Source organism: Tyto alba, unplaced genomic scaffold (genome assembly GCF_018691265.1).
Source record: "Tyto alba isolate M040663 unplaced genomic scaffold, T.alba_DEE_v4.0 Super-Scaffold_20000042, whole genome shotgun sequence".
Classification (NCBI taxonomy): Eukaryota; Metazoa; Chordata; class Aves; order Strigiformes; family Tytonidae; genus Tyto; species Tyto alba.
In genome coordinates, this window is record NW_024881293.1 from 9,861,480 (window position 1) to 9,877,863 (window position 16,384).

Consider the following 16,384-nt stretch of genomic DNA (forward strand, 5'->3'; position numbering starts at 1 on the left):
CCGAGGAGCCTCCTTGGCTGGGTGGAAGCCACCCCACTGCAAAGCAGCCGGGCAGGAACTCTCCCCCTACGCCCCCAGGCACAAACAGAACCCGAGCCTCCCCCGAGGCCGGCCGTGCCCTGGGCAACACGCAGCCGCCTTTGTCTTGCCTTCTCCTGGCTGTCTCCTGCTCCCTGGCAGGTGATGGGGTGAAAGCCAGTAATTGCTCTAAGTGCGATCAATAAATCAAGGTAATAGAATTACATTTGCTGTTGCCATATTAGGAACTGCTTCTCTGCTCTCTCCTCTCTCCGCCCTCCTTGGTTTTGTTTTCAAACCACTGCAGAGCACTGGAACAAGTCAGGCTTCTCCAGGCTCTCAAGGCGGCTCCAGCGGGGCCTGGGTGGGGGGAGGATTCGTGTCCCTGCCTGGTGTGGGTGCTCTGGGTGCACATTCCTGGGGTCAGCTTGAGGGAAGGCACCAGGTCCCCGTGGAGGTCAGGGGCATCTTACCCCATGCCATGTGCAGAGCACTACGGGGACCGCGGGCACCCCATGGCATGGGGACGGAGCAAAGCTGGGTGCAGAGCAGCAGCCCCCCCGGCCCCACACCCACCACAGCAGCGTGTTTGCCCTGGAGAGATGGAGCTGCTCTCCTCTCCTGCACAAGTCCCTGGAGGCCAGGGGATTATTTTCATCTCATTTGCTGCTGGCCTCAGGCTCTGGAGAGAGCTTCACGTCGAGGGCTTTCCCCCAGCTGCTTTTAATCATTACTTAAAGGAAAGCCTCCGTGAATAAAGGCTGGATCGCAGCCTCCTCTGTGGGCAGGGGGAGCCTTGCAGCATCTCATCACCCTGCGGGGCAGCATCCTGCCCCACCACAAGATCCCTCCAGGCTCTCCCTGTCACCGCTGAGGGCACACACTACTTGGTGGCCCTACAAACCTACAGACTGAGGGACAGCCAACTCGAGTGAGGAGGGGATGAGAAGGAAGGGCTGGCCCCCCACCCTGCCACTCCCCAGAGGCACCCGATTTGCATAACTTTTCTACACTGTGCCTAATTAATCCCCTTACACCTCTGGCACTGTATTAGGGGGATCAACATCAAGTGCTCTCCAACCCGTGAAGGATTAATTAGGAGAGGAGAACACATGCGGGCACACCCACGGGGCCGAGGTGGGTGCTGCTCTCCCGCTGCAGCCCCGAGCCCCTCCAGCCCCCCACCTCCCCAGCCTGGCGTGTCCCAGGAAGGTGCTGGGCTCCAAGCACCCCAGCTAAAGCCGTGCCAGACGCCGGCGCCGAGGGCAGAGCCCCCACAGCCACCGAGCAGGGGCTGTGCCAATGCCCGCACAAGCCCTCAGCAGCCCCGGTGCCGCGCGAGTCACCGCTGCCAGACGCCCGGACCCCGCTGGTGCTGAGCGAGAAGGACCGGGACCCGCCGCGGGGACTCGCTGCGGCCGGTTCGGTCCTGCAGCGGCACCGGACAGTCCCCGCTGTTCGGTCACCGGGGCAGCGACCGGGACCCTCGCGGGTGCCCCGTCCCTCGGGCTCGCCTGCAGCTCCGCCAGCCACCGGCTGGCGTTAACGCGGGGATGGGGCAGCGGCCGCTCCGCCCCGGCGGGGGCGACGGGGGTAACCGGCACGTCCCGTCATCCCCCGCGCCCCGCCCCGGCGGGGAGCAGCTCCGCCCACCGCGTCCCATCGTTCCTTGCGCCACCCTCGGCAGGTGCCGTGACGTCATTGGCTCCGCCCTCCCGGCCCGGCGGAAGCGGCCGCCCCGAGCCGCTCACTCGCGCCTCCGCCCCGCCCCTCCCTGCCCCGCAGCCAATCAAAGGGCATCTCGGCCGACAGCGCAGAGGCGGGGCAGCCAATGGGGCGGGAGGAGCTGGGCTCCGGGTGTGTCCGTCAGCGCCGTTGTCCGGGCGACGAGGGCGGGGAGGGGCGGGGCCTGCGGGCGGGCCGCCCTCCGCCGCCGCCAGCCGGGCCGCCGCCCTCGCCCCCAGCCCCGGGCCCGGCGCTCCCCGCCCGGTGCGGGACCGGGACCGGGCCCGGGCTCGGCGCGGCGCGGCCCGGCGCAGGGAGGATGGGGCAGATGCGGAGGCCGGCGAACGGCAGCGGCCCGGCGGCGCCATGACCGGCGAGAAGAAGAAGAAGAAGCGGCTCAACCGCAGCGTCCTGCTGGCCAAGAAGATCGTCATCCGGGACGGGGCCGGCGTGAGCGCGGGGCGTTGGGGGCTGTCGGGGGCTGAGCGGCGCCGGGAGCCGGGCGGGGAGCGGGGCCGGGCCCCGGGTGGGCGGGGGTGCCGGGTTCTCGCCCCGGGAGCGGGGCCCCGCGCGGCTCGGCCGCTGAGCGCGGCGCCGGGGCCTCCCGGGGCGTGGGAGAGTGCGGCCGTGCCCCCCTCGGGGTGCGGGGCTGCCCTCCGCCCCGTGTCACCGGCCACGTCCGTTCGCTGGTGCCGGCGCTGCCGTTTCGCGTCCGCCTCGGGCACGACGGGCCAAATCCGTGCCGGGTATGTGCCGTTCTTGAGCGGGGTTCTGTGCCGCGGGACCGGGACAGCGCTGCAGAGGCTCCGGGCAGCGCAGGCAGCAGCGTCACGCCTCTGCAAAGGCAGCTTTGAAGTGGGTGAACCTGAGCTAAAGATGGTTGCGAGCCCCTTTCCCTCTGGGCCTTCTCTCTGGAGGTAGCCCTGCTCACAAGGCGCTCACCTGTCCTGCGAGCTCCTGCTATCTCTTTGCATCTTTTTACCTTTTTCCTGTAGCATCTCTATATTTTGCGGTAGCAGCCGTGCATCCTCTAGAGGAGTGGTTCAGCAGGGTGACCGGGTACTCCGAAGGAGATGACTTATTCTAAATTGTTTGAGGACTCTAGCACAATGAAGTGGTTGATAAGTGGAAGGAGTGATGTGAAGCTGGGCACAGGTTAGATCTGGACCTACTCCATCAAGAGAGATTAGCTGTTAATTTTGTTGCAGTCATGTGGTGGAAATGTTTAACTGCTTGAGTGGGTAAAAGAGGGATGATGAAAGGAAGAGGAGAGGGCTGCTCTGGAGCAAGGTGGGTAATGACAGCTGTAGTCTTAATTACTGGCTTTGTGCTGCCCTGGGGCTTCTCCCTGTGCTGCAAAACATTATCTCATTTGTGTGCAATAAAACAGAGTTCTTTTAATGACTGTGTCCCCCTGGGGTAGAGTGCCTCTCGTGTTGATGCTGTTGATTTGTTTTTTAAGCAGACTTAGCCTGTCTGCAGGAGACAGTTTTAATAGAGTCTGTGAGCATAAACAACGCTTCAGCAGAATAATGTCTCTTGCTGCCTTCTCTCATATTTCAAATAACGTACAGCTGTATTAGTTACCTGAAATGCAGTATTATTCTGTCAGAACCTCGGAGGATGTTACTGAGTAAAAGATTGCTCTCTGCATGCCAAGTTTCTCAAATTCCTGTACCTGAGAATCTGTCAGTCATGGATGCTGGAGGCAGGATACTGATACAGATACATCTTTGGTCTGGTTCATTAAATGATTCATATCTCAGCAGCACAGTGTAGAAATGTTAGTCAGCTGGGAGGAGATTAATACACAAGTCCATTCTCTAAGCCTAGAAGAAATGCCTGTGGATTTGAGGTTTCCCATACCAAATCCAATATCCCTTTGGATGGGAGATTTGTGCAGCTGATGGAAGTTCTTTTAACTTCTGGATAGTCATCAAGCTACTGGAAACTGTATAAATTGCTGGGATTGCAGACATTTTGGGTGGTTTTATTAATAATGCATCAGGGCTAGACTACACTTCTTGGTGAGTTCAGATCATGTGCTTTGCTAACATAAGACGGGTTCCTGTGGAACAGCACAGTGTGCTACTAAATGTTTGACATGTGTGGTTCCCTGATCTAGGTAGGCTGAAGCTTGTGTGCTTCCCTCCCATTCCTTGTGATTTGTTTTCCTTGTGAGCTTGTGGCTTTGCAGGTGTGTCCTGCATGGCAGGAAAACCCTCCTGGGCTAGCAGCTGAGGCTTGGCACTTGGAAAAGTGACAGAACAAATGCTGCCCTGAAGGTGCCATGAGAAATCTTTACGGGAAGAAAGATGAGCCAAGGCCTTGAGGTGTGGGGTTTTTTAACAGCTGATCTAAGGACAGTGCCTTTCCCGCCATGCTGGGTAGATGGAGTTGGTGCTGAGGAGTAAAACTGCCTTCCCAAACTCCTCGAGACTTCTCTGGGGTGTTGCATGTACTGCTGTCAAAATATGCAGTGAACTGAGGTGTTTCATTTCCAAGTCCTTAAGGCGAGGATTGAAAGGATGATAAGTTTGGTCATGTTTAGAGGAAGCATAATGGTATCAAAGATATTAGTTCTTGGACAAAAAAATTCCATCTTGGACAAAAAACAAACAGCTTTGTAGGAGAGGCATGTGTTGGTAGACCCCGGACGGAGAGACGGTGCAGTGTGAGCTCGTCTGCACTAGACAGCACTGAATTGCCTTGGGAGTGGCTTAGGACAGAGTTGATGTTCCAGCGTCCAACCACGCGATGCAAATCTATCGCAGGTCAGGATAAGTGGTTTTTTTTACGTACAGAGCTCTGTTTTGCAGCGACAGGGGATTGGAGAGCCCAGTGTGTACCACGCCGTGGTGGTTATTTTCCTGGAGTTCTTTGCCTGGGGGCTGCTGACCACGCCGATGCTAACGGTGAGTAAGTCTCGCTGGGAATAATATGGGCTCTACCCTCACCTTGGGTTGGTGAGGGTAGAGATCTTGACATAGGCCTTTGGAGTATTGAAAGTAGAAACCAAGATGTAACGGTTTGTACCTGAAAAAGCTGGAGCTATAGTAATTTTTTTGTGGAGTCAGGCAATTATTTTATTAGTTATTGTAGCTTAACTTGGAGCAAAGCATGAGTTAGATTTCCGAAAGCTTTTGGAGGATTTCAAGAAGGCAGGAGTGAAGGACCTAACCAGAAATTACTAGAATTTGCTGGTAGTTTACTCTTTTATCTCTTAGGTATTTTAAAAAACAAGTGCACTTGGGAACTTAATGAAAGAAAGTTGGGCAAAGCTTTGACTTTTTATCCAAAGACCACACCTTTTACCCTACTCTGACTTATTTAGGGATAGAGACTTTTGTTGAACTACCACCATTATTGTCTGGGGTGTCAAAGCACAGAGACAATTTCCTAGCAATTCCTTGCTACACCAAGTCATGCTTGTTCTAGGGGAGCCCATCAGTAACTTGTTCAGGACTTGACTGAGTTATGATTAGCAAAGGCAACTTCACAGTAAAGTGCAGAGAGATAGCTTTATTAAAGAACCTTAAGATCTCATCTTGGATATTTGCCTTTATTTAAGGAGCTGTAAACTTCTGATTTGGGAATTTCAGGAAGAATTACCACCTTTTAAGATAAATTTCTGGTGGTTGTATGTCAGCTCACATTGAAGTCTAATGTGATGTGCATGTTTTTGACCTTATCTCTGATATCTAGCTAACTATGCAAAAGGAGTCTTTGTTTATACAAAGGCATTTAGAAATACAGTATTAGCTTAGTAGTATAAAATGCAAATCGAGTATGTAGACAGTACAAAAAGGGGGAGAGAACAGCAGAAAAGTTGTGTGGTCACATGAAGTAAAAATGGAGGGAAATCGGATGGTGCAGGGATGGTGTGTTTCAGATCATCTTACCCTTGCCCAAGCATGCTGGAATAATTTATAGACCTGGGAAGTATTAAAGAAAGTGTCTGTCCACGTTGGAGAGGGGACGTAGAGCTCCTCACATAGATACAGCAGTGGCATTGTCAGTGGTGTATTTCCCATTTTCCCTGTTTTGTGTTCTTCCAGGCATCCAGCTGTCAGGTGCTTATGGAAATTTTGCAAAGTTGGTAGCTCTGGGTTTATTTTTTTGTTTGTTCGTTTGTTTTGTTTTTGTTTTTTCCTAGGTGTTACACCAGACTTTTCCTCAGCATACATTCTTGATGAATGGCCTGATTCATGGAGTCAAGGTAAGGAATATTCCTTCCAGTCTTTCATGTGAGTCTGCAATCAGTGCAAGAAGTGGCAAGCCATTGTAATCTGTGTCATTTGCTGATGTCAACCAGTATTTGACAGATAAATGTTCATATTTCAGTTTGGGGTGCTACTGGCAAACCTAATGCAAAATGAAGAACTGGCAGAACATAGACATGGGGTGGCCTATGTGGTTGATTTCACTGAGCAGTATTAACAATGTGCTGCTTGTCCGTGTGGGTCTGGGGCTACAACAGCTGTGTGTTTCAGCTGAAAATATTCTAATCAGCATGAGATCAGCCCTGTATCCAGGAGCATAACAAAATAAAAAAATCAATGATATCTGAACTTGTAGGTAATAGAAATTGAAACTAAATAGGCCTTAGTGGGCTCTCACCAGACAGAAAGTGGAGAGTATGCTGTCGCATGATAACTGGGTGCAGTGAGTTTGGACTAGACCAGCATTCCCAGAGCAAAATTGGAGGCAACTGTACCAAACAAGCAGTAGCCATGTGTTCTGACTCAGAATGTGGCAAAACAGATTGTTAGGCCCTGGCTCTGGCAAGAGGATCTCAGAAAATGGCCCCAGAGAGGTTTACTTCAGTGTGAGTTGAAGCCATATACTTCCCGTATACACTTAAGGGCTCTTCCCTTCTTGTCTCGGGTTTGAAAGATGTTCAAAGGCATTGAACAATTTTATTTGTGCTTAATGGCCTTGGCATCTCGTCGGGTCTGCCTTGTCTCCATCAAAAAGAGAAAGCTTTCCCTAGAACTGCAGCAGATGTTAATGGCATGGAGCTGTGCCAACATCTTTTTAGGTACTGGCAGGGCAACTCCTGCTGCACAGACGTGCCTGGGAAGGCCACAGCTGCAGGCTGAGCAGTGGCAGAGAACGGGAAGTAATTGGAGTGTCTAGCAGTGCCTACTGATCGAGGAATTTTTTTTTTTTTCCCTCCCTAAAAGGATGTGAGCAGTTTAACAAACTGTTTTGTTTTGGCAATATTGCCTGCTTGTAGAAATTAGAAATGAATTGTCTCATCATCTTTTTATCTTTAGATGATGTTGTCAAAAGCTGTTGCTATTGACAATCAGAATTTGAGGGATTTCTCTCTCATCCTGTCTGTCTGTCTTAGGGTCTGCTTTCTTTTCTAAGTGCCCCACTGATTGGTGCTCTCTCTGATGTCTGGGGCAGGAAATCCTTCCTCCTCCTCACTGTCTTCTTCACGTGTGCACCAATTCCCCTTATGAAGATCAGTCCATGGTGAGTTTACTCTTGTTATAACCAAGGGATTCTGAGGAGACGAGTGAGTGTAAGACTGAACGATGGGGGATTTGTGGGTGTTGCATTTGAGGATAAGATGGAAGAGTCCATCTGGTGGAGAAGGATGCTCAGCCTAGAGACTAATTCACTTGTCTGGTTCTACCAGAGGGTTTGGTGTTGGGAAGAGAGAGTCTGTCTTTCCTCTCTTGGTGTCTCTTCTCCTCATAGGTGCATTGTCACTATTAGTGCATGTTGCTGGTTCGTTTCTGCTTGGAGAAAATGATTATAAAACTCCATGGGCCACCAGACTGAAGCTCGGTGCTCCTGAGCATTTTCTGGTGCAATGAAGTAGGATGGAGTGAAGGAAGAAGGGAGAGGTTCTAATTCAGCAGTTGTGGACTACTCTGTGGTTGCTTTCTAACTCTGCCTTTGGCAACGCCTGTTTCAGGTGGTATTTTGCTGTCATTTCCATGTCTGGAGTCTTTGCTGTCACCTTTTCTGTGATTTTTGCCTATGTGGCGGATATCACACAGGAGCATGAACGCAGCACGGCGTATGGCTTGGTAAGGAGCTGAATAACTGGCGTGTCTCTTGAAAGGAGTACTTGGGGCTTTGCAAGGTAGGAGAGGAATAAAATTAGGGTGGGAGACTTATTGACAAGCCTGCAGGTGGTATCAGTGTAAAGATGATATGCGCTTCACTAATAATACAGTCTCCCTGTTCTGTGTGTGATTTAGCACCGAGGGAGAAGGCGATCTGAATACTGGCTGTGTTGTCACTTAGCCTTTAAACCAGCCTGCTCTGTGAGCTGCTTTGCACCAGGGAAGGCGTCAGACTGTGTTGCTGGCATGTATACAAGTAGCCTGTGATCAGGCCCTTTCTGTAGGGCTACTGAAAGTATTGTATATGAATTGTTAGGATAGCTTTAATATCCCTTTTCTAGAAATTAGCCTAGATTGCACCAAGAGAATATGTCCTTCTTCTGTCTACAGGAGTCCCTGTTCACCTGGAATATCTCCATCAAAGATGGCAAAACTAGTACCTTTGGGTTACTCTGGAGGAGAAAATAGGCTGTAGGAAGAAGAGACTGTATTAATGTTTTATGCTTCCAGGTGTCGGCCACGTTTGCTGCTAGTCTGGTCACAAGCCCAGCGATTGGCGCGTACCTTTCCCAAGCCTATGGTGATACGTTGGTGGTTGTGCTAGCTTCTGGTGTTGCTTTGCTGGATATTGGTTTCATCCTGCTGGCCGTGCCAGAGTCTCTGCCGGAAGAGATGCGCCCGGTCTCTTGGGGAGCTCCGATCTCTTGGGAGCAAGCAGACCCATTCGCTGTAAGTAATCTTGCTGCTGTTTTTCCGCATGCTGGTAATGCTTGTATTTGCTTTAGTTCTGCTAATTTATCACAAAAGGAAGATGCATTTCACAAAAGGTGAAGGATGTAAGGGTTGGATTAACCCCGTTGAAGGTACAGCATCCAAATGATGGCAGGCTGCACATATCTAAAGCTGTCTAGCAGCTTCTAACCAATTTCATATAGTTACAAACCATCTAAAAGCAGCTCCAGGTGTCCTGAAGCAACAGCGTTTTTTGGTGGAAATGTGCCAGTTGTTTGAATACAAATTCCATCACTTAGCAATTGTACTGTGTCAGGAGAAGTCTTTTGTGTTCCTGGCTTCTCAGGACCTTTGCTAATGATGAGCTTCGCACAGTTTCACGTTGCCTTTGCTTGCTAGGAAGATTATTTTGGTTGTCTGAGGCAAAAACAATTCTGATCAAAAGCACTTGACTATAAATCTGAGAAACTGAAAGGTAGAAATTCCTTGTTCTTTGGTGTAAGTTGATGCAATTACATACCTGGTCTGGAGTGTTGTGGCAGTGTTTGCATTTTCCTCTGAAATGCTGTTCTGGTTTCATTCAACCATTCACCTCTTGGATATAAGATGGTGACTTAAGCACTTGGTTTTGCTGTCTCTACACCTGGAGAATATTTAATTATATTAACGCCTTTTTAACTTTTTTCATTCCTCACCGCCCTTCCCTACAGTCCTTGCGGAAAGTGGGTCAGGATTCTACAGTGCTGCTCATCTGTATCACTGTCTTTCTCTCCTATCTTCCTGAAGCCGGCCAGTACTCCAGCTTTTTCCTGTACCTGCGACAGGTCAGTCTCTTGTGATGAGGGAAAACTCTGAATGCAGGAAATCCCAGACTACAAATACTATCTTAGTTGCATGTCCTGAGAAATCTAATCTTGGCCAATAGCTTTGTAAAGTTGAAGCTATAAGAAATAGTGACTTGTTCCAGCTTTCCTAAAAAATGCAGGAGCCTGTCAGCCACTCTGTAGGCACCACCAGGACCCTTGCTTGGCTTCTTGCTGGTGGTCTGCTTGTCCATCCTGTCTGTGTCACATTTAAGGTGAGCACAGTGATTTAAAGCTTTTTCTTCAGCCAGAGGAAAATCTTCCATTTTTATTCCTGTGGCAGCAGGGAGGAGGTGGAAGGTATGGCTGATTAATGCTTAAGCACCTGATAGGCAATGTCAGTAAACATCAGCAGCACTGATGGAGTGGCTTTTCTCGTATGGTACGAATCTCTTTCCTGAAAAGTCCCTCTTTGGTCTTTTCACAGGTCATTGGTTTTTCCTCTGAGACTGTCGCAGCCTTTATTGGTGTAGTTGGAATTCTCTCTATACTGGCTCAGGTGAGAAGCAACTTCTGTCTTGAGTCTAGCTGTCTCATTACAAGAATGCCCAAAATTTCTGATAATCAGGGCTGGTGAGTTGTCAGAATCCCTGTGGCCACACAGACACCGTCGGACCCATGCACAGCTACCTGTAGTCCCTCTTTCTGATCTTTGGAATGTAGCTGTTTGTTGAGTAACAAACGGAGGTAAACTGTGGGGTGGCCCCATGTTGTTCTCTAAAACTCTGCAGCTTGTGTTCTGATTGCCATGCACAGGGACGTGCTGGTTTCTAACAACATTACGAGTGTGGAGGGAGTGCATGTGCATGGTGGCCAGTCTCACAGCAGCACGAGTTCCCTTGGATTCCTGTTCTCTTGTCTTCCAGTGTTGTCATCCTTCTTCGCACTTACTTTGAAAGCATGTTTTTCTTTCCAGACAGTAGTGTTGGGAATTCTCATGCGTTCGATAGGAAATAAAAACACCATCCTGTTGGGACTGGGCTTTCAGATCCTGCAGCTTGCCTGGTACGGCTTCGGATCGCAGCCTTGGTAAGAGTTTTCCCGCGTCTGTCTCCCTCGGTGGCAGCTCCCTGTCCCCCCTCAGAGGCAGATGCTGCCCTGCCGCTGTGCGGGTCTGCGGCTGGCCCTCGGCAGCCTGCCTCCTGACTGCGGCCTCTTTCTCTCCGAGGATGATGTGGGCAGCAGGAGCTGTGGCCGCCATGTCTAGCATCACCTTCCCCGCCATCAGTGCCATGGTGTCCCGGAACGCGGACCCCGACCAACAAGGTGAGCTGCTCAGGGCTCTGTCTGACAGGCGAGTTCGTCCCAGCGGGCGCTTGAGCTGACGCACGTTCACGTTCTCAGTGTTGGTGGTGGAGGGGTGGGCGGCAACATCGGTGCCAACTGCGGAGTGTCGCTTTATTCTTACTAGTATTGACACTCTAGCCTTTGATCATACGTGATGCTTTGGGAGGGAATTCTTAAATGATGCACACAGGTGTTCAGTGCCGCCTGTCTGAGATAGAGGGGAGGCTGCTGCTTAATCATTTGTCTGCTTCACTGTTTGACCCCGAGTCCTCAGACTTGGCTGCCTTAAATTCCAGTTCAGTTGGAAATGGTTGCTTGATGTGTCCGTGCTTGTTTTATTCACCAAAAAAGCAAGTACAGAATGACTGATTTTTGTAAAACCTGATACTGAGTGAAGCTAATCACCAGCTAACCACTTCATCTGTAGAGTGTGTGGCAACCCAGATCTGAATGTTTGGTCCTCTCTTTAAATATGTAAGCATCCAGAAAGCTGAAGGCATATTTTCCTTTCTCCCACTCTGTCCCCAGGTGTGGTGCAGGGGATGATAACTGGAATTCGAGGTCTGTGTAATGGCCTGGGGCCAGCGCTCTATGGCTTTGTCTTCTATCTCTTCCACGTGGAGTTGAATGAAATGGCTGAGGTGGAAACTTTGGGTAAGGCCTCCAAACCCAACATGGCCAACCCTACAGACGAGGTAACCTGTTCAGCTTTATCATTCCGTTTGCTGGGCTGCTTACACCCTTGCACTTGAGCATTAACCCTCCCTCTGTCTCCCCCTACAGAGCAGCATTATCCCAGGGCCTCCGTTCCTGTTTGGGGCTTGTTCTGTCCTGCTGTCGCTCCTGGTGGCCTTGTTCATTCCAGAGCACAACCTTGCATTGAGGTCAAGCAGCCACAAGAAGCACAGTAACGGAGCCCAGACCCACACCCATGGCCCGCAGGCCGGCGGATCGGACGGCAAGGAGCCCCTGCTTGAGGACAGCAGCGTATGAGGTTGGGAGAGAAGGACCTGGCTTGCGTCTCAACTCCAGATCAAGGATGGACTTAGCCAGTGGGAGTTCAGGGAGAGAGGGTGGGGGGAGAGAAGAAATGAGGTAACGGACTGTACCGCTAAGGAGAAGGGACATGGTTTCCCTTCAAGCCAAATATGTCCAGCTGGTGCAAAAAGAGAATTGTGTCATCTGGTGCTGATGGAAAGGGGAGATACTGAACTGCTCCACATGAAGGGATAGTTCTTTAAAGCAAACCTGCCCCTGTACATGAATACTGAACTTCATGGTGTTACCTGCCAAATACTCAACTCGCCAGTAAAAAATTAAGGAGTTAGCATTGTCTTTGTTCTAACATGAACTAACTGAGTTGCCAGCCAGAGTAAAACGAGGCATCTGTTACCTGCCCCCATCCCCTTACACAGTGGTACTCGCGGATCCCGTCGCGGCTGGGTTGGCTGGCGGCGGCCCGGGGGAGGCTTGTGCAGCCCGTGCTGTGCTGATACGCCGAGTACAAAGCGTGTGTGTGAAGAGCAGGCAGTGTAGCCCACTGTGAGCAGATCCTCGCTGCCTGGGGATCTGACCAATCTGCCCATTCTGGCCCAAGTGAAACTTGGACACTGCCAGCCCCCCAAAATCTACTGACCTAATGTTCTGATGAAGACATGAAAAATTAAGAAGTAAAGTTGCAACTGACACAAGGGAGAATGGGCAGAGGAGAGAAGGGCAACTATGTGAGTTACAAAGGCTTAGATGGTCAACAACATTTGTATTTCTGTTTTTGTTTTTTTCTTTTTTTGTTACACTAATGTAACATTTGTCTGTTGCTACCTCCATAGGTAGTCGGTAGAAGGATTTTTCAGAAATCTTCTGGAATTGTAGGGGTTGTTTAGAAAATTCAGTTCTCTGGGAGGTTGGAGAAACAGCTAAACTCTGCTAAGCACTTTGATAAAATGTAGTTTCCTGAGAGAAAGGTGAAAGAAATAGCTGTTTATCTTAAGCACTTTTATAAAGCATGTTGATTTTTTCCCCAGGCTCTTGCCATCTGATATTAAAACCAAGATAATGACTGTAGCTTGTTTTTTTTTTTTTTTCCCCTCAGTCCAAAAGATCCTGATGGTGATGATTGCAAATGATTTGAACTTACAGGTTTGGATTCCATGTAGCATTTCTGAGCCTATTGTGAAGGCTTTCATTTTGTTGAAAATTGGAATTTCAAGCTCTGCTGCAGGGTTCAGCTCTGTTTAAAAGAGCAGCAGATACTTGAACTTGAGTGTTGTGGAAGCAGCTAAGACAAACTTATAGGGAATGCTTGGTTGTTTATAGATATGTAGAGGTATGGCAGAGGGCAGGAAACAATTGTTCTCATCTGAGTGAGATCAGAAGTAATGGCTTTGAGCAATCACTGGGGAAGTAACGACCAAACTGGGAACACTTAAGAAATTAGTTGTTAAGGGAATTGAGGATACAGCGGCCAGAAACAGTCCTGTCTCAGGGCAGGGTATGTGTGGCAGCCGTTGTCCTCTGGCTGGGATCCCTTCTCTGTAGGTTTGGGACAGGTAACCTGGGGGAGAAAGGCCAAAAGGGAGGGAGTGCTGTCACATAATGTCTTGGGTCTTTGCAGACAGGTGACGGTGGCTGATTCTGTGCTGGTGCAGTGGTGATTGCAAATGCCGTTTGCCCCTGGGTTTAGTGGAAAACATCACCTGGACGGCCCTGGGGAGCTCAGTCCCTGACCCCCAGCCGGGCAGAGCACTGTCTGTCCGCTGCTCGCCCCGCTCCAGCAGCATGAGGGGATGTGAGCTCCAGGCTCTCTGCAGCGTCTGACCTCTCCATGCGCTTGTCAGCGTCAGGGCTGGTTAATAATGGCTTTGCACAGATCGAGAGCTGCAATTTTGTGTAGGTCTCTTGAACGCCTGTCAGATATTAACAGCTTGAAACCACTGCCTGCCTAGACTGGGCTGAACTAATAATATAATGTCTGTTTACCAATTTTCTGGACCAGTTAGTTATTGGAGGTGGATGTTTAAATTAAATAATTCAGTTTGTTTTGCATTAATCTAGCCTAGTACCCAGATCCTGTGATCAGAACTGTAAGAGTAATTGTTGTCCATGCAGAGGGCAGCCACCTCGGACATGGAAGGTTTGCCGATATGGATCTAATTGCAGGACTGAAGAACAGAGCTAGCAGAAAGTCTCAGGGACCTGCAATGATTCCAGTTTTCCCAAGCTGCTTGTGGTGATACGGGCTCCAAATTCCCAAACATTATTGGATGGTTTGTACTGTGCGTGCACAGCAAGCTTCTTTCCTGAAGGAAATTTAGTCACTTAAACTTCCAGGCAGCAATCCCAACTCTGTATTGCTCACAAAAATGCCTTTATTAGACTGGAGCTTTACAAAGTACATCTGGCATTTCATTTATTTACACTGTATTAAAATGAACTGAAGTAGGTTTGTCCCTCAGACAGGAATGAAGTGAAACGAAACACTGAATCACCTCATTCACACTGGGGCACTTGGAGCTTCACGGGTAGAATATAGCAGAGCATTACAAAAAAGATGAGCATAATTTATATGATATAAAGTATTATAGAGATATATTTTTAAAAGTCCTTTCCTTTATTGAATAGCTTATTGAAACCGATGTGTTTCTAGTCCTGTTCCCTCTTGCCGCTGCTGCTGCCTGCGGCGTCTCAGCCTCTCCTTCCCTTCAGACAGAGCTGTCTAGGTGAGCTTCCCCCCTCGGTCCCGTCCGTCCCGACGTGACACCCGCGTTTCCAGGGATGCCGACGTCCCCGGGCTCGTGAGTACTGGACCTGGAGCGTGCTGGTGACGGCGGCAGCCCCTGAGCTCGGGGCCGGGCGATGCCGCAGGTCCCAGCCGCAGCCTGGCTGTGCGAAAGGGGCTTCTTGGCTGCCAGGAGGGCTCGGCACCGGGCACGCTGCGGCACCGTTACCAGCGCGAAGGTGACCGGCACGTTGGTCCCTCGCTGTGCCGGTGCGGGGCTGCCCCGAGCACGGGTGCCCGCGGCACACGGACCTGCCCCGGCACCCCAGGGCTGCCGCCCGCCCCAGAGGTGCCGCTGGCTCCTGGAGCAGGCAGGGATGTTCCCTTCCACGGTTTTGGGGTTCCTCTCACCTGGTGCGGTGGGGGCCTCAGCACCAGGTGACTGTCCCCCCATCAGCGTAGGGATGTGACCCACCCACCGTTCTGCCTTCAAGTGACAGAGGAGGACTTGGGCCAAGTGGTGACGGAGCTGAAATTACCGGACCTGAATGAAGAATGTCTCATTCTGAAGGGCTGGTAATTCTGCAGCGTCCCATGTGGAGACTGGAAAATCTGGATGGAGCATTCAGCTAGTTTTGCCAATTTTTTTTACTTTATCTGAAAATGCAACTTTTTTAAAAGAGCCTTTTCTTAAAATCCCCTTGATCTGCTGTGTAGTGCCTAAGCCTGGCTGTTTAACATCAGTATTCCCAAAATTTGTCTGCAGTGACTTCTAATTCAGGTTGGTAACAGCAATGCCCCAAACATAAGGCAAAATTGGCTTAATTGCCCTTCTTCTGCAGTTCCAGTATTAATGGCAGCAGTTCAAGTGAGTTTAAACTGATCTTGTTGCATTAAAAAACCTGCGTTAAACCATTCCTTTCTCTTTTGCCATTACTTTTGTAAAATAGTAACTTTTTACCTCACTGATTTTTATTATTTTCTCTGCACTTGAATGGCTGCTAACAACTTTGATTATCTTTTAAAAAGTGCGGGCATGTGGCAAGCCCACATTCACTGAAGAATGGCAGTACCTCTGCACTCTCAAGAGTTTACTATTGCGTACATTTCTGTATCTTTTTTTTTTAGGCTAACAGTGAAATGTATTTATTTCAGTTCAGGTTGTGTTTAGAACTGGCTAATCTCTCCCTCCGATGGATTATTTATTAAACTGCTGCTTTCCTGTTGTGTTGAAGTTCTCTGTCCTCAATTCTTTTCTTGTGCCTGTGTTACAAGAGCTTTCCAAGCCTGTCCCGTGCTTCTGCCCACCACGTTTCGACCCTTGTACTGAAGAGGTTGTTACAAGAGACGAGGCATTGGGCCTCGTAAATCGACCTCCTGTCCCCAATGGGCACAGCTTGTAGAGTTAAAACTATTCTAGAACAAAAACTGCTTGGAACCAATTCACCTTCACCCTTGATGGTAAAACAGCTATCCAGGTTTCCACTGGAATGTTAAAATATCATTTTAATGCATACCTGAAGAGCTCGAGCTTCTCCCAGGCCGGGCACTGCAGCGGGTCGCAGGGGCTGGGGGCTGGTGCAGGAGGAAGTGGTTTTTGGGCACTTTGTGATATCTTTGACAATATCGGGCTGAGGAGGCAGCAGCAAAACGCTCCGGAGTAGCGAGCAGTCGGCTGTGTGTCGTGGGCCAGTGACTCGCTGCAGGCCTGGGCGAGGGGCTGGGGCTGCCTGCCCCCAGCCCGGGCAGGGGGGACCCGGTCCCTGCGCCCCATCCTGGGCTCCCGCCTCCCCCCACCAGCGCTGCCCCACTGGAGCCTCATCCCGGGGCTGTTTTTTTTAGCAGCCCAGATTGTATTGTCTTCATTTCCAGCCAGGCTTAATTTAGATCTTATCTTACTCATTTAAACACTTATTTTGGTGTTTGAGGATGGTACTAAATGAACAATATAATCA

The 16,384-nt window shown here is 50.2% G+C and overlaps 1 protein-coding gene across 2 annotated transcripts; it reads left to right on the forward strand.

The window, feature by feature from the left end:
* Nucleotides 1-1,924: 1,924 nt before the first annotated feature.
* On the forward strand, nt 1,925-15,663 carry LOC104364628 (hippocampus abundant transcript 1 protein). Of its 2 annotated transcripts, none has more exons than XM_032993272.2 (12): nt 1,925-2,193; nt 4,563-4,658; nt 5,900-5,962; nt 7,100-7,227; nt 7,676-7,790; nt 8,340-8,558; nt 9,272-9,385; nt 9,852-9,923; nt 10,341-10,453; nt 10,593-10,690; nt 11,240-11,406; nt 11,495-15,663. In XM_032993272.2, the coding sequence occupies exons 1-12, from the start codon at nt 2,110-2,112 to the stop codon at nt 11,702-11,704; spliced, it is 1,479 nt and encodes a 492-aa protein (XP_032849163.2). In that variant the 5' UTR covers nt 1,925-2,109; the 3' UTR covers nt 11,705-15,663. The 2 variants fall into 2 exon arrangements, with proteins under 2 accessions (XP_032849163.2, XP_042650309.1); XM_042794375.1 differs by having other exon boundaries at nt 1,953-2,193; nt 4,548-4,658.
* Nucleotides 15,664-16,384: the final 721 nt, after the last annotated feature.

What these genes read in the sequence shown, in the direction of transcription:
- LOC104364628 (XM_042794375.1), top strand. Translation starts at nt 2,110, where the DNA reads ATGACCGGCGAGAAGAAGAAGAAGAAGCGGCTCAACCGCAGCGTCCTG. An exon ending in TGACCACGCCGATGCTAACG is followed by an intron (nt 4,659 to 5,899) that starts GTGAGTAAGTCT and finishes GTTTTTTCCTAG; the next exon opens with GTGTTACACCAGACTTTTCC. An exon ending in GCCTGATTCATGGAGTCAAG is followed by an intron (nt 5,963 to 7,099) that starts GTAAGGAATATT and finishes TGTCTGTCTTAG; the next exon opens with GGTCTGCTTTCTTTTCTAAG.